Source organism: Ctenocephalides felis, unplaced genomic scaffold (genome assembly GCF_003426905.1).
Source record: "Ctenocephalides felis isolate EL2017-DRISC unplaced genomic scaffold, ASM342690v1 CF-g0.4_SCAFFOLD_03571, whole genome shotgun sequence".
Classification (NCBI taxonomy): Eukaryota; Metazoa; Arthropoda; class Insecta; order Siphonaptera; family Pulicidae; genus Ctenocephalides; species Ctenocephalides felis.
Window position 1 is genome coordinate 16812436 of NW_020539725.1, and position 23953 is coordinate 16836388.

The following is a 23953-nucleotide window of genomic DNA, read 5'->3' on the forward strand; positions in this document are numbered from 1 at the left end:
AAGAAAACACGCTTGCGCAACCCCTTGCGAAAATTATCATTTGATTCAACGTTGCAAGCACGTAAATATGTAGACGAAAAATAACAATTTTAGCATGATTTTTATTATTTCTGTACTTATACTAAGATAATTGCAAAAAATAATATCATTGATTTAACATTTATATAACTACAACATTGTTCATTCTTTTACTACCAGGAAGGAAGAGTCAGCAAAAAATAGACTTTTTTAGATTCAGTACGTTGCGGTTTGATTAGGGAATTTTAAGTACAATCGTTAAAAATAATGTTTAATTCATAAAGTTAAAATTGTCCAAATTTTGTAAAATTCTCATTATATACATTTCTTGAATACCTTAAAATTGAATAAACTTAATTGTACAAGTTTCGTACCTATCTTGGTACTTTTACATAACAAAGAAGTTATACAAAATTTAAGTTAGTTAATATATGTAATCATCAACATCGAACCATTAGGCATAAACGAAGAGACAGCAAAAAATAGACTTTTTTAGATTTAGTACGTTGCGGTTTGATTAGGGAATTTTAGATTTTCAAGATGATAAAAAATCTGGAAGTACAATCGTTAAAAATAATGTTTAATCCATAAAGTTAAAATTGTCCAAGTTTTGTAAAATTCTCATTATATACATTTCTTGAATAGCTACAAACGAAGCTGATAACGACATTCTGGCTCGTATATTTTACACTATTAAATATATTATTTGCAATGAGAAATAATCTCTAATAATGAAGCCAATGGTAGCATATATTATAGAGCTAGATTTTATTTAAATTATTATTATCGATGTTTGGGTGACATACAAGATATGTAATTATTGGTGGTACTAGAAAATCCTTCTCAATTTTCTTTCATTTTTAAAACATTATGACAAACGTATTGCCTTTAAAAAGTACTTCAACTTTGAAAAATACTACGTGTTTCAAATTAGAATTTTTGGATATCACTCTATGTGTAGAACCAAGTACTGTACAAAATACAAAATATTTATTAAAACACAAATATTATAGGGGTGTAAATTATGTTTGGCAATATTTTTCACCCCGAATGATAATAGTCTATGGTAATTTTTAACTCATTTAAATAATTACAGTGCGTTTGTTTTATACAGGCTTTATATTCGAACATTATAGTCTATTCGAACATTGGGAACTTTTTAAGATCAATTTTCAAGATCAGATTTATTAAAGCAAAACTTTTTTAATTAATTTTTTTATATTAATGTTATGCAGTATTTTTATATTATTGATAGCTGACCCGGCAAACGTTGTTTTGCTAAGTAAGGTATATTCCAAACATTTTCTAGAGATTAAAAAAAAATGAATACTTTAAGTGTATAAGGATGTGTTGTTTGAATGCTAGAAACACCATTAGTTTGTCTACATTTTATCAATACAATCGAACTGGAAATTTTATTCATTTTCTATAGAAAACATGGTATAATCCAATCCAAGTCATTTTTGGTCTTTTGACTTATTGATTACGTTTCAAGTTTTTCAGATATACATTGGAATGAAATATTTTTGGCATCTTTAAGGTACTTAGTTTTCAACAATGTTATGAACAATAACTAACAATAAATATTATTGTGACTAGTAATTGTATAAAAAATAATAGCGATTTTTTTCCAAATTTTCTAATAATGTATAAAAAATAGTGTGATAAAAAATATAGTGGCATGTCTAGTATTGCTTTCTTAAAAAAGATAATAACGAAAACCCTTCCGAATTTTCGAATAATAAATTATAAAATAATTACAAATTCTATTTCTGACGTTTACTGATATATGCGTATAGTATAGATCTAGAATATAAAATTATAGTTGCATTGTTTCGAATAAGTAATCTATTATGAATTGAATTATTTGATGTAACTTCCATTAAAAATGATCATACTACATTTCAGAAATAATAGCACGGACGTGCAAAGTTTCCTGATTGAATTTTATAAATGTGTTGTACTCAACTGCTCAGCTTTCCGCATTATTTCTATGTAGTGGGTTTGCTCTATTCTGAGACTGGCAACCTTTTGTCGCAGTAAAACAAAATTATCAAAATTATAAATATTTTAATTTTATCTACTGGTTCCTGTTATGTTTCCGTTGATGTTTGATATATTTTGTAAATTTTGTATTAATTTGTGTTTGCGGTAATTGAATTGATAATGTTGACATAAGTTTATATATTCATTTCATGTTATCATATACATTTCTATTGTGATGGTTGTTGAGCATGCAAGTTTTGTTTAAAATTGTGTTCACGGTATGTAAGTTATGAAAATGAATTAATTTAAAATGAAAAGCTAAGAAAATGGTTGCTCGCTCTTTTACTTTTAGTAAATAATTTTTTATAGAAAGTTTAGACATAATTATTATCTTTTTATGCAAAAATACATGCCACTTTTTAGTTTAAAATTGAATAAACTTAATTGTACAAGTTTCGTATCTATCTTGGTACTTTTACATAAGATGCGATTTTGACAAGAAGTTATACAAAATACAAAAGAAGAAAAGACAAATTTGTATGTTTTGATTTTATTAATAAATTTTGGATTTTCAAAATCAATAAAGTCAATGTATGAACCTAAAGTCGTCAAAATATTACAACTATGTTTATTTTGTGCAACAAAAAGTTACACAAACGAAGTTTATAATTTTTCATTATACATTAATTCAGACGTCATTGTTACAACACTCGAAAAGCTTTAATTAAACATGTTTATATAACATTATTAAAATTGGGCGTTGTTTTTAATTAGTAATATATTGGGAATAGTATTCGCGTGTAACTAGAGTACGTAATCAAATATAATATGGTGATTAACTTTCAGAAAGCAGTTCATGTTTTTGCCAGAAAATCCGTCGAGCTATTTTTATGTATTCTTTACGTTTCAAGTAATTCTGAATCGTTTAGAATAGAAATCGGATACAGTATTTATGTAAGCCAAAACTTGCTTTTTGTCGACGTTCTCTCTAAAACCGCTACATCGATTTCAATAAATTAAAAACTGGCAGATTAGACCATTATTAGACAGATAAGTACACAAGTTTTCGTCTACCTTTTACTCAAAAATTTTGAACGCGATTTTCAAAATTTAAATAGTGTCCGAAAAATGTCAGTTGGGATTTTAGATGAATTAGTCTTCAGTCAGTTTCAGTTAGTTTAATGGCCAGGCCATTAATTGTTGATTTTTTGTGATTTTGATGAAACGTTTTATGATGATAAAGTTTATTCTAAGAGAATATTATAGGCCTGCGGCAAGTGGTTTAGAAATTCGTCAAAGTTTTGAATAATGACCAACGCTTCCAGAGTATGAGGCGTGTATGTATTGGGGTCCCCAATAACCAGCATACGTTCACTTTCTGTTCAATAATATATAATATTTAAAATATTTGTCGAAATAACTAAAATTTGGCAAATATGCATAAAATTGAATAATGTGCAATAGCTTCTTACATTACGTGCTACAACTACTTATTATACATTTAAATCAATCATAAATCGATTTTTCTATCCCTTATTGGTTAAGTCGATTATTTACACAGATATCGGGAAGTTCGTGTAACTTGTTTTGATGCAAAGCACCTATCACTCACATCTAGTTAGCGACGGGACTTAATTCAGAGGTCCCGCGTTCGATACCCACTTCAAGCAGTCTGTTGTCAAACAGTAGTAACAACAGTTTTCACTTGTAATTACAAATAACTAGCAAACCCGACGAACTCCGTTTTGCCACTAGATGGTTTCGTGAGAAAGATGAAGAAATTTTGTTGGTTTTATATTTGAAAAGGTAAAATATGATTTTATTACACAACATAAATGAATTTATTTCGATTACAAAAATAAAGTGTTTTTTAGTTGAACTTCTCTAAGCAAATGGAAGTGAATCCGCAAATTATCCGTTTCATTGAAGTGCTATTTGGTAAACCACATTTTTTGTTTTTTGGTCTGGCGTTAACACAAACAAAGCGGATGGTTTCCCAATTCGTGAACAGGCAACGTATAACTGTCCATGTGAAAAACGATTTTCTAAATAATCTATTTGAAATTTATCCCGCAAACACTAAGCGATTGGCCTTGCGACTTGTTATTGCGAACGCAAGGCGAACTGGAAATTGCAATCGTTTGAAATCAAACGGAAAACTAATCGGAATCATTGGTATGTCACCAAATCGCCAGCAATTTTTGATTGAATGGTGGAATTCAGTGCGTGTACATCATTATTCTTTGCAGCAAGAATTGCTCGTTGACTTAACCAAACATAATTCTGATAATTCTCACCAATGTTATTACTCGAATTTTTAATTACGGTGTGTGAAGTTCAAGCAATTAGCATTAAGGCACGATGCCATGCACCACTAATTTTCTGCAAAATGCAAAATTGTCGAAATCGGTTCGTGCGTTCTGGAGTTATATCGTCAGGAAGGAAAACCCGACTTATTTTTATATATATATATGTAGAAGATAATATGTTTTCAAGTGATAATAGTCTTATTGTTAGACCGGCGTTGCTGCAATATCCCAACTAGAATGACGACTGGGGTATTGTCTTCTAATAGCGTTCAGAATAAAAAATAAAAACTGTGATTTCTGATAGAGTAAGGACGATCAATAGATTGCCTGTTAAAAACAACATCGTCTTAGTAATAAACAGTGTTCAGTATAGCTTATAGAGCATATAATAGTCTGATTGCTGTAAAAAATTAGGTGTAAAAAAATATACAAGTGATTCATTGATGATTGATGATTGCTGAATAGAAGGAATCTCCAGGAACAATGTCTATTTTCATTCAGGTATGTCATCTCTAATCTTGTTCATCTACATTCTATAATGATACAAAATAACTGATATCATATCATTTTAATATTTCAGTTTTCTGCCTCTGCCTCGCTCAAATAGAATTTGTATACATGCGCAATGGTCAATATGTTTCAGCGGTGTAGTATTCTGTAATCGCGAGGACGAATATTTTCATCAGTCGTATTAAGTGCCAGCCAGTGCCGCCATGTCTGAGGTAAATTTATTGAAAACGATTTCTAAATTAAAATTCACGTAAACATGGATGAACACACAGCACCATTCGATTCGATTTTCTTGCTGAGTTTTGTGCAAAAATCGCGATTGCCGCTTTCTATGATTTCCTTTTCGTTTTATTACTGTTGTTTTCATGTAGTTTTATGTGCTTGGTGGGTAATTATATAGTGCTAATGCTCTCTAAATTATTCTTGTTATTGTAATAATTATATAAACATACACACGTGCTATAACTGTTTGATTTTCAATATATACATATATATATATATATATATATATATATATATATACAATATATATATATATAATATATATATATATTTGTGTATATAATAGTCACAAAATATTGTTAATTTATTCATATAAATTTATAATGGGTGTCAAAACAAAATAATTTTGGAACTTTTGGTAGATATATGTATATCTACAATACATATATTAAATGTAATAATACATAATATATAATGATACATATTTGTTCGGAGAAATAAATTTTATCAGTAAATTCGTTCAGATAATTTATATTATATTTAATTTAATATTATATTTAATTACAACTTAGTTGATGATATAATATATAACTAATATACAATGTGTTTAGATACATTTTACAGAAAACCAAGAACTTAATAAGCTTAGGGTTTATAATTCATTTTATTAAAATACCAATATTTAATTCTATACAAAATATATATTCTTTGAAAGTAGAACATTAATACTTGCTTATATAAAGTACATATTAGGTATTAAATGCTATAACTTGCACAATTATTTTAGAAACAAATAAATACGACAATACACTTACGATTACAAGATATTTTTAATGCAAATAGCCACAAAATATAAAAAAGTCAATATATAATTTTTTTAAATTAAATATGTGATGTATAAATATTTTTTTTATCTCTTTATTGAATTACAATCTGTCTTAACAAAAAGGAAGACATTCAGCAATTTTGATGATATATAAAATATTAAATATTAGGTCTAAAAGCTTACCCAGTAGTAAGCCTTTTCAATTTTGATATATTGAATTTAATTTTTGTGATTATATAGAGTAAACTTAAAAATAAAATAAATGAGTATAAGATACATATAAGGTACATATAAGGTAAATGAGTATAAATTGTGAATTATAACAACAAATAAAAAAGACATAACTAATAAACTAAACACAATAAAAATAAATAAAAATATAAATAAACAACTAAATAGTAGTACTGCTAATTAGAATGAATATATTATATATTATGTGGAGGTCAATGTGTGATGTATAAATATAACAAACTTTTTTTAATAAACAAAGTTGAGTTCAGAACGTTGACTAAAACTACGAATTAAATATACTTCAATGTTAAATTTTTAACATGAAATATATATGTTAAAAAACTTAAATGCAGAAAATTGAAGTAATTATATAGTTTGAATACCATAACCAAGTCACGACATGTCTTTATACGTTAATATCTATATATAAGTTATAAAAATAATATAATGATGTTTTTGTATAATTTAGTTACGTTTTTGTAAATAAAATTTGAAATTTTTAAATATATACACAATACTATATATGAAAGCAAAACTTGTATAACATTAAAATCACAAAAAAACGTTCTCTACAAATTTTAGTAAAAAACTGTAAAGTCATAGCTACGATTAGAATTGGTAGTTGTAATAGTTGATTTTTGTAAAGCCTATTATGAGTCCCAAATTTATTGATAGTAGATTCTATAATATATTCTAATATTTTAAAGTTTAAGTTTTGTTGGTCTCATATTAAACTAAAAGTGTCCTATGTAATTTATATGCATTACTTTTATAACACTAATTTTGGGTAATTTATTTTAATTAGAATAATTATTCTAAATCAGTGCGAACTTTTTCGTAGAGCTTTTGATTAACTATTATTATTTGTTACATATCGGTTTAAAATTTAGACAAAATTTTACTTGAAATTAATCAACAATATTCATTATATTATCAATAACAAAAACATTTCAACTGTTTTGTAATGAACTATCTAGAGAATATATTTTTGGATTTGATTTATCAATGGTTTGTGGCGATAACACTGACAATGAAAATTCAGATTTATTTAACAATCATTTACTTAACAGTTAATTTTCACATTTTACCTTCTTAGTATAATTATCGAAGTTGGCTAAAATTATCGTTAAGATTTTATATAATTATGGATATCACCTAAAAATATTTTAAACTGTACTTGTAAATTGCCAATTTTATGAATCACATGACCCACAAATATATTAAAGCGTGATTCAATAATTGCCAAGGACATAAATTGAAATTTGGCAAACGTAATTTATAATCCTAATCAGTTTTTAACGAGATTTCTTTCTAATTAATTGCCTTTAGAATATTTTAATCGATTTTGAAATGATAGGAGACTTCTTTTTGAGTATGTTTAAGAATAATAAGGTCAAATTGGCGCTGGTGGTGAATTATATTTTTGAAGTGAGATAAGTTTTATGTAAGAATATATAATAGTTTATTATATCTCATAATATTATTCATTTGCACACAAAAATAATTAAAATTTAAAAAAAAAATCCAAATTTTTATAAATAATATTAAACTATTCTTATACTCAATGAGAAATTTAAATAATAAAATAATAAATAAATAATAATAATAATAAATAATTAATGAAAAGGAATAGGATTTTTTCTGATCGTAAATATTATTTAACATTATATTTGACTCAATATATACAAAATATAAAAAAAATCATAATTTAAACACAACTGAATATAATTTTATTAATAAAAATAATAATTTTATTATTGAACGAACTAGTAAATATATTTACTACTGAGATGTTTTATTTTAATCACTATAATTATTACATCTCTAATAACTGGAAACTTCTTACTATTTAGCAAAAAAATATATTAATTAATAAATAAGGAGACACAGGGTACGGTTGTGCCACGGTAGTGACAGTCGTCATAACAGCTAAACTATACTGATTTTGAGATAGGGTCCAAAAGGATGAAGATGACGTATGATTGTTCGAACAAGTTTCCATTATTGTTTTACAATTATGTCAAGTATGATTGTTTGAACAAGTGCTTTACATTAATGTAATCTATGGACTGCATTGCTTTTTTAAGAGTCCAAAGTTAATTTTTTTAAGAATTATTCTCAATTTACACAAATAGATCACTTTGTTTGTTATTTTACTGTAAGTTGAGCATTAGTGATTATTTACTAGCAATTAGTTTTTACTTAGATAATTTAGCTCAGCCATAATGATGATTTGTCTTCGAAAGTGTGCGTAGGGTACGGCTGTGACATGTTGTCCTTTTCGGGCGAAGTTTAAACAGATAAAATCTGTTTCGACAAATCTAACTTGGCTAATTGTAAGACAAAATGCGAAAGACAAAGAAAAGTAGAATTCAATATAAGATAAAAAATCACAAAGAATTATTTTCTACTTTGTTTAAAAACATTTGTTTTGTTATATTTTCTTCATAAGCTTTGTTTAAATGATTATGTTGTGTTACATATTTCTGAAAATAAAAGTAGTTATAAACCATTTTGGTGTTTATAGCTATTGTTTTTTAACCTATTTTTATGCCTGTCACAACCATCCCTGGGTTGGTGGCAGTTGTGACACTCGCCTTTTTCTTGTATAATTTGATTTTATGACTTCATCGTATTTAAGGACAGTATTACAGTATTTCCACGTAGACAAATGTACAAATTACCATTTCAGTTTAATTACTGGTAATTTAATTACTGGTCATTTAAATTAACCAAATTATGTCTGAAAAAAGTGGTAGAACCGTACCAAGTCTCCCCTATTTATTTCTTTTTATTTTTGCATGAGTGTTACAGCTAATTTAAGTAGAATTTATAATATCAATTTAATTTTCATGTTGTTCTATTTTCATCTACAATATAAATTTTTATCTCTTACCAATTTATTATTTATCGGTAATGATTTATATCAGTTATATACGACAGAAACGATAATAATGTAAGAACATAGTCTATTATTATGATATTAAATTATGACGAACGCATTACAAATTGGATTTTAAAAATAGGTTTCACTAAAATAAATTATTGTAAATTATAGTAAGTTGAAAACTTTTAGTATCGGTAAATTATTTTAACAACTCTATTTTGGGCATAGTTATTTTTATTCTTCTTATGAAATTCGATGAGTTTAGCCAAGAAAAACAATTACATAATTATCTTACTTCTTAAAATAATACGATGATCGGTAATAAAATCTAGTCACAATCACAATGTTAGGCATATGTATATATATATATATATATATATATATATATATATAAATCTCTTTGAAATTTAATACATACATTCTTGTCGGACACATATACAACAATAAAGTGTTTTTTCGAACAAATCGTTTGAAATAATTTAACACTTAATTTTTTTAAAATGAATGAATTCTTTTAGAAATCATAGAAAAATATAGTACTCTTTATTATTATTTCTAATCAAAAATAATAAGATAAGATTTTTCTCGATTTAAAAATCGATATAATCTAAAATATACATCTCTATATATGTATGTATACATATGTCTATATATATAACAATATTTGCCTACATATATTTATAAATTAACTGTTGTTATACAAAATTTAAGTAATACATACCATACGTTCAAAATTTGAATTTTTTATAATATTTTCAATAATTTTATAAGTAACCATAATTTCTAAATTTTTGTTATTATGAACATAAATGGATATACAAATTTATTGTGTGCGGCCAGCCCATAGCATAGTAAGATTAATTCTTAATAAAAGTACATATACTAATTGCAATTGACATATTTCATGTTTTCATCTTTTGTTTATTTTGCTCACTATCTACTTTTTATATTGTAATAACGTTATATGCATTATGTATATATGAAATTATTATATATATGAAATGTGACATATATATTTTATTAATATTTGCATATTTGAAAACAAATGTCTTTATATAAATATCTAACCTTTTTTTCACCTATCCCCATTCTAATAAAAAAATAGTTGCGGTCCCATTAATTTTTTCAACAATTTCATAAATAATCAATTGATATTTTCAGACTTCAAATAAAGTATTATGTAAAAGAATAATTTTTTTGTTCATTTTTTATAAGATTTTATTTTTTTACCACATACTTAATGTAATAATATATTACAGATTGCAGAATAAAATTGAATATTTTTTTTATATTAATTTCTAAATTTGTATTTTGCCCCACTTGCAACAGATCCGCGCCACCCTAAGGGATCGCGGCTCACAGGTTTGCAACTCGTGTTTATTTCAAATTCTAGGTATTGTTTCTAAAGCATTATCTAAAATCTTGCACTAAAATGAAAAATTATTAAGTATTGGTGCCAAAATATATTTCCTCTTACAGAAAAACACATATCATACATATATACGTTCACTACGCATTTTAAAAAGCATATTATTAACAGTTGAAATTTCAAAATAAATATATCTAAGGCATAAAAGAGCAAATTGTGCGTTTTATATATTACTATATATATGATATTTATTTACAATATGTTTTTGTGCATTAATTATTTATATTAAAATTTGTTAAGCCAACATAAAATTTTTACCAGAAAATGTTGAAGTAGTGTCCTCTTGAACACTCAAAACTACTTCTTAAACACCACAATTTTTTTTTTGAACTTATCTTAAACTTTAAATATTATTACTGAAATAATTAAAAATATTAAGATCTAAATTGGTATTTTAATAAATACAGAGCTTGAAGCAACTGCCAGTAATCTGGGTTTTAGGTGGACCTGGATCGGGCAAAGGAACCCAATGTGACAAAATTGTTGCTAAATATGGATTCACCCACTTGTCTACTGGTGATTTGCTCCGAGCTGAGGTAATACTCAATTTTTTTACATATAAGGCATATATATTGAAAAAAACAATTCAATAATATCTACTTGAAAAATTAAAGAATTTACTTTTTGTCTACATTGCAATCGATGTTTTCAATCATTTTTTATGATATCGATTTATATTTTTTTTAGGTTCAAAGTGGGTCAGATAGAGGCAAGAACCTCACGGCTATCATGGAGAGAGGAGAACTAGTACCCATGGACATAGTACTTGACTTATTAAAAGAAGCTATGACTAAGGCCTTGCCCACATCTAAAGGATTTTTAATTGATGGATATCCTCGTGAAAAAGATCAAGGTTAAAAATTGTTCAGAAAGAACCTTATAAAGTTAACGTTAAAAAAAGTAAAGAAACTAGTGGGGCGCGTGGCATCGTGTCTTAAGGCAAATTGCTGGGACTTCCCGTACCAAAAGATATTTATTTTTTAAAAGATTAACAGTTTTGAAAAAAAATTACTCCGAAAAATTAGATTTTTGAGAAACTATAAATTTTTGACGACAATTTACTTTTTTTTGAAAAAAAAACAGACTTTTTGAAGCAAAGTGTTTTTTGAAATATTTTGGAAATTCTGAACTTTTTTCAAAGCAATCGTACTGTTTTAACTGCATGGAGTCAAAATATCGAAGCGCGTAAGCGCCGCGCCGCCGTCTAACAGATAAGGGGCCGTTCAAGTATTACGTAAGCACTATAGGGGGGCGGGGGGGGTTATTGATTTGCTTATTTTGCTTATTTTTGGTAAGAAATTTGCTTACTTTTGCTGACAAAGGGGAGGGGGGGGGCAAATAATTGTAATAAATGTGCTTACGTAATACTTGAACGATCCCTAAGCGTTGGTACGAAACCCATAGGAATGTAAACACAATTTTTACTTATTGTTAAAATCTCTATAAAATGTCTCATAATTTGATGTGCATATGTCTAATAATCATTTTTGACCGCCAGATGGCATTTTTTTTTACTTTTTTTACTAGATCTCCGAAACCGTTGAATTATTCAAATCGGACGCTCCATTCTCTTAAAAACTGAGTTACCGTTTTTGGCACTTTTTCCCCCATATCTTTGGAACGGCTAGACCTGCCTTCGCCCAAAAACTAATCAGCACGTCTCCTTATCAATACAAATCGAACATCCATTTTTTCTTAGGTATGCCAAAATATTCAGAAACCTCTGAAACGTAAAGATATATAAAAAATTTCATTTTCGATTTTTTGCGATTACTATAACTTACCCCTACGGGAAGTTAAAAATCTTATAAAATTAACGTTAAAAAAATAAAGAAACAAGAAATTAAAAGTATAATAATAATTTTCATGATGCTTTAACATTTTGATATTATTATAACAAATAGAACCTTCTGAGCAACTATAGCAAATTGTGTGAAAGGTCTTGTTAATTTTGAGTCTATGGTCCTTATTTTTGTCAATTATTTCGCAAAAAGTAGAAGTATGTTTTGATTATTTCTAATTTCTAATTTCTATTTATCTTTTTGACATATCTAATAAATAGAAACTCTTACTATTTAGTGGTAAAATATATTAATTAGTGATAATTATATGTAGGGGAGACGGGGTACGGTTGTGCCAGGGTATTGTTGTGACAGTCGTCATAACAGCAAACAATAATGATTTTGATATAATAAGGGATGAAGATCAAGTATGATTGAAAAAAATATTATAAAGCTAACGTTAAAAAAATAAAGAAACAAAAAATTAAAAGTCAGAACATAAAATTTTGAATAATTTTCATGATGAACATTTTGATATTATTATAACATATATACCTTCCGAGAAACCGGAAAAAACCTTCTGAAGAACTATAGCAAGTTGTGTGTAAGGTCTTGCTAATTTTGAGTCGATGGTCCTTATTTTTGTCAATCAAAATAGAAGTATGTTTTGGTAATTTCTAGTCAACTTCCCGTAGGGCAAGTTATAGTAATTGCAAAAAAATCGAAAATGAAAATTTTTATATATCTTTACGTTTTAAAACCTTCTGAACATTTTGGCATACCTTAGAACAAATGGATGTATGTGTGTGTGTGTTTGTGTATGTGTGTGTGTGCGTGTATGTGTGTATGCGGATACAAATTTTCGTCGACGATTTCGGGAACACTGATGAAGCGATTTGAATTATTCAAAAAACATTCGATTCGCATTGATAAGGAGACGTGCTGATTAGTTTTTGACAAAGGCAGGTCTAGCCGTTCTGAAGATAGGGGACAAAAGTGCCAAAAACGGTAACTCAGTTTTTAAGAGAACGGAGCGTCCGTTTTGAATAATTCAAAAACATTTTACTTGTATTAACAAGATGAAGAACTGATCAAATTTTTATGAAGGCAGGTCTAGCGGTTTCGGAGATCCAGCAAAAAAAGTAAAAAAAATGCCATTTGGCGGTCCAAAATGATCATTAGACATATGCACATTAAATTATCAGATATTTTATAAAGATTTTAACAATACGTATAAATTTTATTTACATTCCTATGGGTTCCGCACCAATGTTTATCCGTTAGACGTCGACGCGGCGCTTACGCGCTTTCGTTCATGGCACGATGCCATGCGCCCCATTAGTTTCTAAATTTAATTTCTATTTATCTTTTATCCAGGTGTGGCTTTCGAAAATCAAGTGACGCCTGTAAACACAATTTTTATATTTCGAATGTAAGCCTGAAACATTGGTCGAACGTCTTTTGGGACGTGCAAAAAACTTCTGGCCGAGCTGATGACAATGAAGAGACCATCAAATTGCGTTTGAATACTTTCAATGCCAATAATGACCAAGTTTTGGCCCTATACCCTGACAGACTGAAGAGGGTAAGATAATATTTATTACATATTTTTGTAATGTATCGAAATTGTTAGAATATTTCTACCTAACAAAATGAACATAATAATTTCATTATAATATTATGTTTAAGATTATTGTTTTTTTATTAAAACAGCATCTGGATGAATCCTTATTGTCATAAAACTATTTATATTATAATCAAAGGTGCCTAAATCTAATTTTAAGTAAGCTAAGAGTTATCAATTTTATAAATCTATTTTACAAAGTTTTAAAGAATCTGTTCGGACTTATTTTCGTTTTATTATATTGACCATGAAGGTGGCAACCTTCAGGGCGTTAAGCTTTACACGGAATGGTTGCTACCCCTGATAGAGGGGAGGTCATGTATAATAAATACCCAATAAATATATCTTCTTCACTTATATCTCAGTAACAAATCAGTGATTGTTACTAAGATATAAGTGAGAAATATGTACAAACAAATCAGTGTTTAATATAGTCCACAGCTACAAGGGTTAAATTATAACCCAAAACCTAAATTATCGATAAATTTGGATAAATTTTATAAGTACGTAACATAAAATACAGAATCTATTATAATATTGTATATTTATGTTGATTGTTGATATTCTGTTGATTGTTGATATTCTGCTGAAGTCTCAGACGAACCGATTAAAATTCATATATAATAATTATTTGATTATTTATTAGCTAAGTGTCTACTTTCTTTTTAAATCTCAAAACGTGATTAAACAGGAGTGGTCTAGACATATCATAAAATAATCTGGAGTATTCAATATTGTATTGTGAATTACCATAGTTCCTGAATTTTATGATTAGATAAGGTTGAATCATCAAAATTACTTTTCATAAGAGCATATGACAATTCCCGTTTCAAGTGCCTACTTAATGAAAGTATCAGTAGTAGTATAATATATATAAGTATATATATAGAAATTCAGTTGGTTGGATTTTTTTTAATCAATATCACTCTCTGAGAGTTGATATCATTATACACACCTATAACGCAAAGTGTTTTGAGTTATAATTTTTAGTAAATGCTTAATTTATATTAAGTATTTTTTTTTTAATTTTTATTCTTTGGAGTTTAAATTTTCATCCCGTACCCCCTAAACGTAGGTAGAGATCATAATTTTTCAGAAACTTGACAAATTATATTAGCAATCCAAATAATTAAGCACATTAATCATTATTAAATTTTTCTATAGAGTTTAAAAATATAAAACTTCTGTTAATTTCATCTTTTTCAATTGAAACGTTTCAAATATTTCTCAAAGTATAATAGTAAGACACTGTGGGTACCTACTTCTAATGTGGGTAACCTACCATGAATACGTTTGTACCTATTATAATAGGTACTTTTAATAATTTTAGTAATTATTGCATATATTACTATGTAAGAAAGAAATAAGAAATATATAATTATTTTTCCTTCCATATGTTAAAAAATTAAACTTCTCATTTCAGATAAACGCCGAAAGGCCAGTTGATGAGATCTTTGCGGAAGTAGTTGCATGTATCGACAACCTTTTGGCCACTTTCAAAAAGTAAAATCTTCAAACCGAATATTTTACTGATAATTTTACTTTTGTATATAGCCGTCGGATACTCTATTAAATACCAAATATATTTAAATATAAATATATATACAATGTCATATGTTATGTTCAAAATATTTAAAATGTTCAAACTTTTGCACAACATGATCTAAATAAGATAAAATAATGAAACAAAGTACCATGGATACAAATATTATATATTTGAATTTATTTAATTTTACATCAATTTGATCAAGTTGATTTATGATTAGATTAATATTCGTATAGTAAATATAAGTAAGCAATTGTCGAATAATTATATCTTATATGTTATTTATTTATTTAAGAAATGTTATAAAAAATTCAGAGTCTAGTTGAATCGAAATTAAAACGTTAAAATTCGATATGGAGTTTCTGTCAAAAATGTTTAGTTTTATGTAAACCTAAGTTTCAGTAAGTATACGCTGATATTATAATTTAATTAATTTAAAATTTTTATAACATTTTTTTTATTTATGATTTATTGGCTTTTTTATGACATTTAATCAACAAAGCTATTAAAAAGTTTCAACGCGATTCCTAGAAAAAATAAAAACTACATTAGTAGTCAGAGATAACCTATAGGTTATATTATAAAGTTTAGCAAGTGCTTGAATTACAATAGAATAAATTTCTATTTTGTACCACAAATTTATATCAATTTCACATTGTTTCACTATTAAATCAATAGTAGTTAGCTCGATAATTTGGTCAGTTCATTTTAGTAGAAATTGAAATACAATGTAAATTGATTTGACTATTATAAGTGGTATTTTACCCTAAGACATGCTGCATAAACGAGATTTAGAAACTTTTAAATTTGTTACAATAAAATGTTCCATATTCCAAGCTTTAATGTAATTTTATAAAAAATTCGCTTTTTGTATATCTATTTCATTAATGGATGTTTGTTTAAATTAGTAGAATTTCCAAAGTAGTTAATATGAATTCTAAGGACTCCATGGTAAATTTTGGAAACCCACGTCAGCGAATAAAGCCACTAACTCTTTCTTTATACAAGGTTTCAACAAATTTGTCAAAAAAAAATTAAACAATTAATTACAAAGAAACGTTTGGCCGATTTTTACTAAAAACTAGTCGCGTGATTTCCAACTGATATCTTTCGAAAATTTGAAAAATCATTAAATAATTATATATCAATTAGTTTTCAGAAAAAAACTTTATATATCTTATTAAAACCTCTCAGAATTCATTTTTTATGATGCTGAAATTATTTACTTCAAATTATATCACATATAAATTATTTTTGATTCTAACACTGACCAGTTAAATAGGCTTGGTTAATTAAAATATATTTAAAACATGTGTGTTTAAATTGAATTTAATTAATCTGCTATTTGCAATTATTAACTTCCCGTAGAGTAAGTTATAGTAATGGGCCGAAAATCGAAAATGAAAATTTTTTGCATATCTTTACGTTTTAGAGGTTTCTGAACATTTTGGCATATCTCAGAGAAAAATAGATGTGTGTGTATAAATGTATGTATACAATTTTTGTGCACGTATTCGGGCGTACGGATTATCCGATTTCAATGGTTCTAAAAACATTCGATTCCTAGTGATGAGGAGACGTGCTGATTAGCTTTTGACAAAGACAGGTTCAGCGGCTTCGGAGATATGGAGCATGAAGTGTTAAAATGTCAGTTTTTAAGAGAACGAATCAACTTATTTGAATTATCCAAAAAACATTCGATTCGTAATGATGGGGAGAAGTAGTGATTAGTTTTTTGGCAGGTCCAGCCGTTTCGAAGATACGAAGCTAAATGTGCAAAAAGTGGCAGTTTTTGAGAGAACTAAGCATCCGATTTTAAAATGATAAAATCCGAAAATAAAATGATTTTAAAAACATTCTTTTTGTGTTAACGAAACGATTGCTTTTGAGGAAAGAATTTTATTTTATTTCATTTTTTTTTTAATTTTCAGAAATTTTTTGTTTTTAGTTATTGAAAAATAATCGTATTTTAATTTTAATTCTAGCTAAAGTTCTAAACATCACTTATATGCTTCAAATAGATAACTTTAACTTTGCAATTCAGTTGATATAATACTTAGAAATATTTGACAATGTTCTTCATTTAAAATTCGATTATGATTAAGTGTTATTTATTTACTTTTTATAAAATAAGAATAATAATGAAAATTACATTATTTATAACAATATATTTGAAAACATTTAATATTCCTCATTCGGGAAGTTCCAGCATACAGCAATTTGCCTTAAGGCACGATGCCATACACCACTAGTTATTCATCGATATTAATTAGAAGTGTCACTAGACAAAAATGACAAATCAAGTTTTAATTCCTTTCATAAAATCAATATTATCTTACATATAAAAATGTAGCTCTCGATCCAATTATTCGGTAATGCTCGAAAACGGCTAAACCGATTTGGCCAGTCTTAATCTTGAAAAATTCGTGCCAATCCAGAGATGGTCGAAAAGGTGAGATAATATTTCAAAATTGCGTAGAAACTTTACATTTTTAGTTTGAAATTTTTTGTAGAAGCGTAATTTAAATAACGCTTTTGACAGATGATGTTCAATTACGTTAATAGGATGTTTTACGTGAAAATTATTTAATTATGATTGAATTGTAATAAGTAGATTTGTTTGTAGTTTTATTTATATACAAAAACGTTAGTAAACGGGTCGCAAGTGTTACTAGACACTCAAAATATCAACTTTTTTGAAATGTTAATATGAAAATGCACTTTTTGCATATTTTTGCTCAAACACGGTGCTCTGAAAGATCTCATTTGTATAACTATATACTCATTGATATTTATAAATCAATTTCTAGGTTATATTATTTTTTATTTATGTTATTTAAATTCAGAACCTAAATTTGGTATCGATCAAATGGACATTTTGTCGAATAACATTTTCCCAGCTATAATTTCCCAGAATTTATCGAAGAATAGATAGTAATATATAGCGGTCCGGGGTTAAAAAGATCTGCTACCGATGTGTCAAAAATCAGTAAAATTAAGCATTGTTTAACAACAATATTTGAAAGTAGAGGAAAAAAATGTATAACCAGCTATAACCTTGATTTGAAAACGGTAATGTTTGAAATGGGGGAGATAAACGGTAATCTTTGAAAATTCATAATAAAAGTATTTTCTTCCGTTGGTAGTTTTTAAGCATTAGTTAAAAATGTAATTATTTTGTAAAATACGTTTAAAATTATAATAAGGCTTTAAACCCTTTTGCCACCTGCCCGTTTCAAGTTACCCTGTCTATAGGGTAAAAAGGTCTAGATAGGTAAGGTTTAGAATATACCTTACTTAGCAAAACAACGTTTGCCAGGTCAGCTAGTTATAAATAAAACTATGAATATTTTTTGAAAAACATTTATTTCAAACTGCAAAACAATAAACAATAAATGACAAGAATTCTAGGAATTATTTATTGAATGTTATATTAGCGTTGGCAGCCAGAATCTTTCTTATACCTTCCTCCATCGCTGCATTTATATACTTGAGGGTACAAGCTTTTTACACCATCATCAACTTTTGTTTTGCAGATGTAATAGAAATGATCATCTCCTGGCCATGGGCCGTTTTCTCCTGCTCTTTGGCAGTCTACTGCGAGATTCTTGCAAATCTCGGAATCTAAGCTTGAAGTGCACGTACCAGTTACGACATCGAATGCATTTTTACCAACGCATTCTTTTAAGATTCCACCAGCTCCTTTTCCAGTACAGAAATAATACCTACAAATATCAGATAGAATTATAATACATTACAATATATTATATACGGTAGACATATTAATATATTGTAACTACGAGGACTACGAGGTACATACATTTCATTAGTTTTGATAGAAATGCATGTGTTAAGTAAGCAGAAATAGAAGACATGCAATAGAAATAAATGGTTTTTACTATCAATTTTAACATCAATTTAATATGTTGCAATAATAATATATTACATACGGCGGACTTTCTATTATAGCTAAATATTTTCGATGCAAGTGCTTCTTACAGAAGAAGGTCTCCTATTTCCAAAATGATTGTATCAATACTGTTAAATTTTTTTACGTTGTTGATAAAATTATCTACAGTAGGCCTACAACATTGAAAATGTTTCGAAACTATGTAACCAACTTATAATACGGTATCTTTTATTTAATTACCTCCAAGCATCTTTAATAAGCATCATTTCCTAAATTAAATAAAATTTATCTTTATTTTTATTATTGTAGATACAGTTACTCAATTGGAAAGCATTGAGAAAAAAAGGAGTTTCAATAAAAATTGTTTTTATTAAAATTATAAATGCAAATACCGGTCCATTGAAGTATATTCCAGGAAAAGATGCAGAGCATTATCCCTAACCGGTTAAAGGAAAACTGAAAGTTAGAAACGGACAGGTAGATATGATCAATCTTTACGTTTTAATACAAATTCTTTTAATTAAATAAATAAACTAGTGGGGCGCATAGCATCGTGCCTTAAGGCAAATTGCTGGAACTTTCCGTACCAAAATATGTTTTTTTTAAAAGGATTAACATTTTTGAAAAAAAATTATTCTGAAAAATTAGATTTTTGAGAAACTATAAATTTTTGACAAAAATTTACTTTTGTTTTGAGAGAAAGACTTTTTGAAGAAAAGTGTATTTTAAAATATTTTGGAAATTCTAAACTTTTTTTCAAAGCAATCGTACTGTTTTAACTGCATAGAGACGAAATATCGAAGCGCGTAAGCGCCGCGCCGTCTAACGGAGCAGCATTGGTACGGAACCCATAGGAATGTAAACAAAATTTATACTTACTGTTAAAATCTCTATAAAATATCTGATAATTTGATGTGCATATGTCTAATGATTATTTTCGATCGCCAGATGGCATTTTTTTTTACTTTTTTTACGAGATTTCCAAAACCGCTAGACCTGCCTTCATAAAAATTTGATTTCTTCTTCACCTTGTTAATACAAGTAAAATGTTTTTTGAATTATTCAAATCTGACGCTCCGTTCTCTTAAAAACTGAGTTACCGTTTTTGGAACTTTTTGCCCCATATCTTCGGAACTGCTAGACCTGCCTACGCCAAAAACTAATCATCACGTCTCCTTATTAATACAAATCGGATGTTTTTTGAATTATTCGAAACGCTTCATCAGTGTTTACACACATACACACGCACACACACACATACACACAAATTCATCAATTTTTTCTAAGGTATGCCAAAATATTCAGAAACCTCTGAAACGTAAAGATATATAAAAATTTTCATTTTCGATTTTTTTGCGATTGCTATAACTTACTCTACGGGAAGTTAATGAAGGTGTCAACGTTATTTTTCTAGATAGTTTATAAAGCAAAATCTTTATTATATACCAGAGAACATTCAACCTTCTACAAAACTTGGGTAAAATAATGAATACTACCAGACTGTTCATCTTTACAAATTTTATTATGATCATAATTTTGTTAATGTGTTGATTATTATTACAATTTTTCATTACCTTTGGCAGTCGTAGGGGTCAGGAAATATTCCTTCGTTGTCGCATTGCATGGTGCCTGCAGAATTGCATGCTCCAGGTTTGGAAGAGCATCCTCCTTCTCTCAAATTGCAAAATTGGCCACCAGTACACGTATCAACGTCGACATTTAGCCATCTGTATCCGTCTTTGAGACAGAGAGAAACACTTTTGCAATCTTCCGAACAAATTAATCCTGGGCTATTTCTTCGCTGGCAATCTGTCTCCTGACGAGCCGAAAACCCTTCCGATAGACATACCCCAACCTTTGGAAATAATTTGATTTAATTAAATACGGATTCGATTTTTAACTTGCTAAGATCAAGATTATTATTTATTTCTACTTATGAGTGAGATGATTTAGTTACATGAAGGTTTAATCCGTAAAATGAAATATTCTAAAAAAAAACTCACTTACCAATAAAACTGCTAAAGATAACAGTATTCCATGCATTGTTGCAGATTAACGATGTGAAACTTATTATCTTCAATTTTACTTTCACAAAGAGCATAACTGGCTTTGGTAAAGTATTTATTTATATATACCTAACATATCTAATCTTAATCGATTCAAGTGCAATATAAATGACTGCAAATATAGTTTTATAAAAGTTGACCAGATAAGATACAAATGTAACCGTTTTCTATTTTATAACTTTAGGTCTAACAAAGGCATTCTCATTTTTATAACACTACTACTTAAGAAAGATTAAAGATAAAACAATGTATGATATTTGATCTAGAAAAAAGTGTTAACTGTTGGATACAAGTGCTTATGCCTATACACCATTTATATGTAATATCATAGTGTTCAACCTCGAAGAAATAATTTAAAATTAAAACTAGCTGTAAGTGGAATTCTGTCTTAAGGCAATTAAGGCATCGTGCCTTAAGGCAAATTGCTGGACCAAAAATTATTATTTTTTTAAAAACAATTAACATTTTTGAAAAAAATTTACTTTGAAAAAATAAGATTTTTGAAAAACTATAAATTGGACAAAAAATTACTTTTTTTTGAACAAAAAATTTAAAAAAAAAAAATTGTTTTTAATTTTTTTTTTTTGAAAAAATATTTTTTTTTATTTTGACATATTGTGGAAGATCTGAACTTTCTTTTCAAAGCAATCGTACTGCTTTAACTGCATAGGGACAAAATATAAAGCGCGTAAGCGCCGCGTCGCTGTCTAACGCATGAGCATTGGTACGGAACCCATAGGAATGTTGACAAAATGTATACTTATTATTGAAATCTCTATAAAATATCTGATAATTTGATGTGCATATGTCTAATGATCATTTTTGACCGCCAAATGGCTCATTTTTTTACTTTTTCCTCCATATCTCCGAAACCGCTAGACCTACCTTCATGAAAATTTTATTGATTCTTCATGTTTTCAATACAAGTGAAATGTTTTCTGAATTATTCAAATCGGACGCTCCGTTCTCTTAAAAACTGAGTTACCGTTTTCGGCACTTTTTGCCCCGTATCTTCGGAACGGCTAGACCTGACTTCGCCAAAAACTAATCAGCACGTCTCCTTATCAATACGAATCGAATGTTTTTTAAATTATTCAAATCGGCTGATCCGTGTTCCCGAAATCGTCGACGAAAATTTGTATCCGCACATACATACACACACGTACATACATACATACACACACACACACACATACATCCATTTTTTCTAAGGTATTCCAAAATGTTCAGAAACCTCTGAAACGTAAAGTTATATAAAAATTTTCATTTTTGATTTTTTTGCGATTACTATAACTTGCCCTACGGGAAGTTAATTATAAACTTAAGAAAAAGAATATTTATATGTAATATAATAGTGTTGAACCTCGAACAAAGAAATTAAAATTAAAATTAAAAACTTAAGAAAAAGAATTTTAAAAATTATTGTCGAAGTTTCGGAACAAATTAGGGTAAGGTTGCACAAGTTGTACCTCCGCGTAAGTCGTACCTCGGCTATATTTTGCCTGATAATTAAAAATCACATCATTTTGTCCATTAAATAGAACTATTCAGTAGACTGAGCACTTTGTAAAGCAAAAATAATCAAAAAGTAATGGAGTTATGAAGTTTTGGACTCAGACTTTTACGGCAATAATGTGATCCTGATTTTTGTTATTGACGATAGTGTTTATTTATATTACTTATGTGGAAAACGTTTAGGTATATTTAAATGGTGAATTTTCTAAGGTCATGTCAAAAACATTGAAGTAAAATTTCTTTAGGCGCGACTAGGGTGTAAATCCATACAAATGCAACGGAAGTGCCTTACGGCCGAGTCGAGTGTCAATGATTCGTCATTCGCTCTCGCTGATATCATTTCTATACGAGTCGATTGTGATTAGTCGTCGTGTATGTGAATAGAGATCTGTCGTTGTATGCGTACCGGCATCAACGCTGTATGCGTACCGGTATCAACGTTGTGTGCGTACCGATATCAACAAGGAAATCGGCATAGATAAATAAAGATTTTAAAGTTACATCGTAGTGCAAATCTTGATTTAATGAAAAATGCCTGAATTAGAAGAATATTTTACCCTGTTCCTTGAAAATAATAAAACAAATTTGTGCCTTGTACTAAACCTAAGTTTATTTCTATATTATTCGTAGTTTCTATAAATATTTGAAGTTATTAAAATGGAAAATATTTTTAGGCAAGACAGATATTACAGCTATTCAAAGAATGAGATGATATCGCCAGCGAAAAAAGTAAAAAAAATACAAGCAGTCAATGAATGTATGTTACTTTTAATTACATGAAGTTCTTCAAACACAATTACATGATGAGTGAATTTGCGAAAACAATATTTGTTTAGGCGTTGCTTAACATAATCCACTGTGTGAACGAATATTATAGAATTTATTAATCAGCAATTACTTAATTTCTTTAATGAAGGTTCATTTCTAAATGCTAATTACAATGACAAACCGATCATGTCATATTTAAAGTATGACTTTAATTACATTAATGTTTTTAAATATTATACAAATTTTAAATGCTATTATAAATATATAATTTATAATTTATCATTATATTATATAATGATAAATTATAAATTATATATTTATAATA

General features: G+C 27.8%; 2 protein-coding genes across 2 annotated transcripts; one reads left to right on the forward strand and one right to left on the reverse strand.

The window, feature by feature from the left end:
- Nucleotides 1-4965: 4965 nt before the first annotated feature.
- On the forward strand, nt 4966-15397 carry LOC113384402 (adenylate kinase isoenzyme 1-like). The gene is given in 7 exon segments (XM_026622113.1): nt 4966-5035; nt 10826-10954; nt 11106-11271; nt 13577-13608; nt 13610-13672; nt 13674-13784; nt 15247-15397. Coding segments are annotated over 7 exon segments (594 nt in total). The 5' UTR covers nt 4966-5026; the 3' UTR covers nt 15331-15397.
- Nucleotides 15398-18802: 3405 nt separating this feature from the next.
- LOC113385695 lies at nt 18803-21383 on the reverse strand. Its single transcript, XM_026623537.1, has 3 exons — nt 21287-21383; nt 20854-21134; nt 18803-19094 (listed from the first exon to the last, which is right to left on the reverse strand). Exons 1-3 carry the CDS (start codon nt 21320-21322, stop codon nt 18803-18805), a joined length of 609 nt encoding a protein of 202 aa, XP_026479322.1. The 5' UTR covers nt 21323-21383.
- Nucleotides 21384-23953: the final 2570 nt, after the last annotated feature.

Excerpts from the sequence above, each read along its gene's own strand:
- LOC113385695 (XM_026623537.1), bottom strand. The coding sequence starts at position 21,322 with ATGCATGGAATACTGTTATCTTTAGCAGTTTTATTG. Across the intron at positions 21,135-21,286 it reads TATCTTTAGCAGTTTTATTG|GTTGGGGTATGTCTATCGGA; the intron begins GTAAGTGAGTTT and ends TTATTTCCAAAG. Across the intron at positions 19,095-20,853 it reads GACCCCTACGACTGCCAAAG|GTATTATTTCTGTACTGGAA; the intron begins GTAATGAAAAAT and ends TGATATTTGTAG.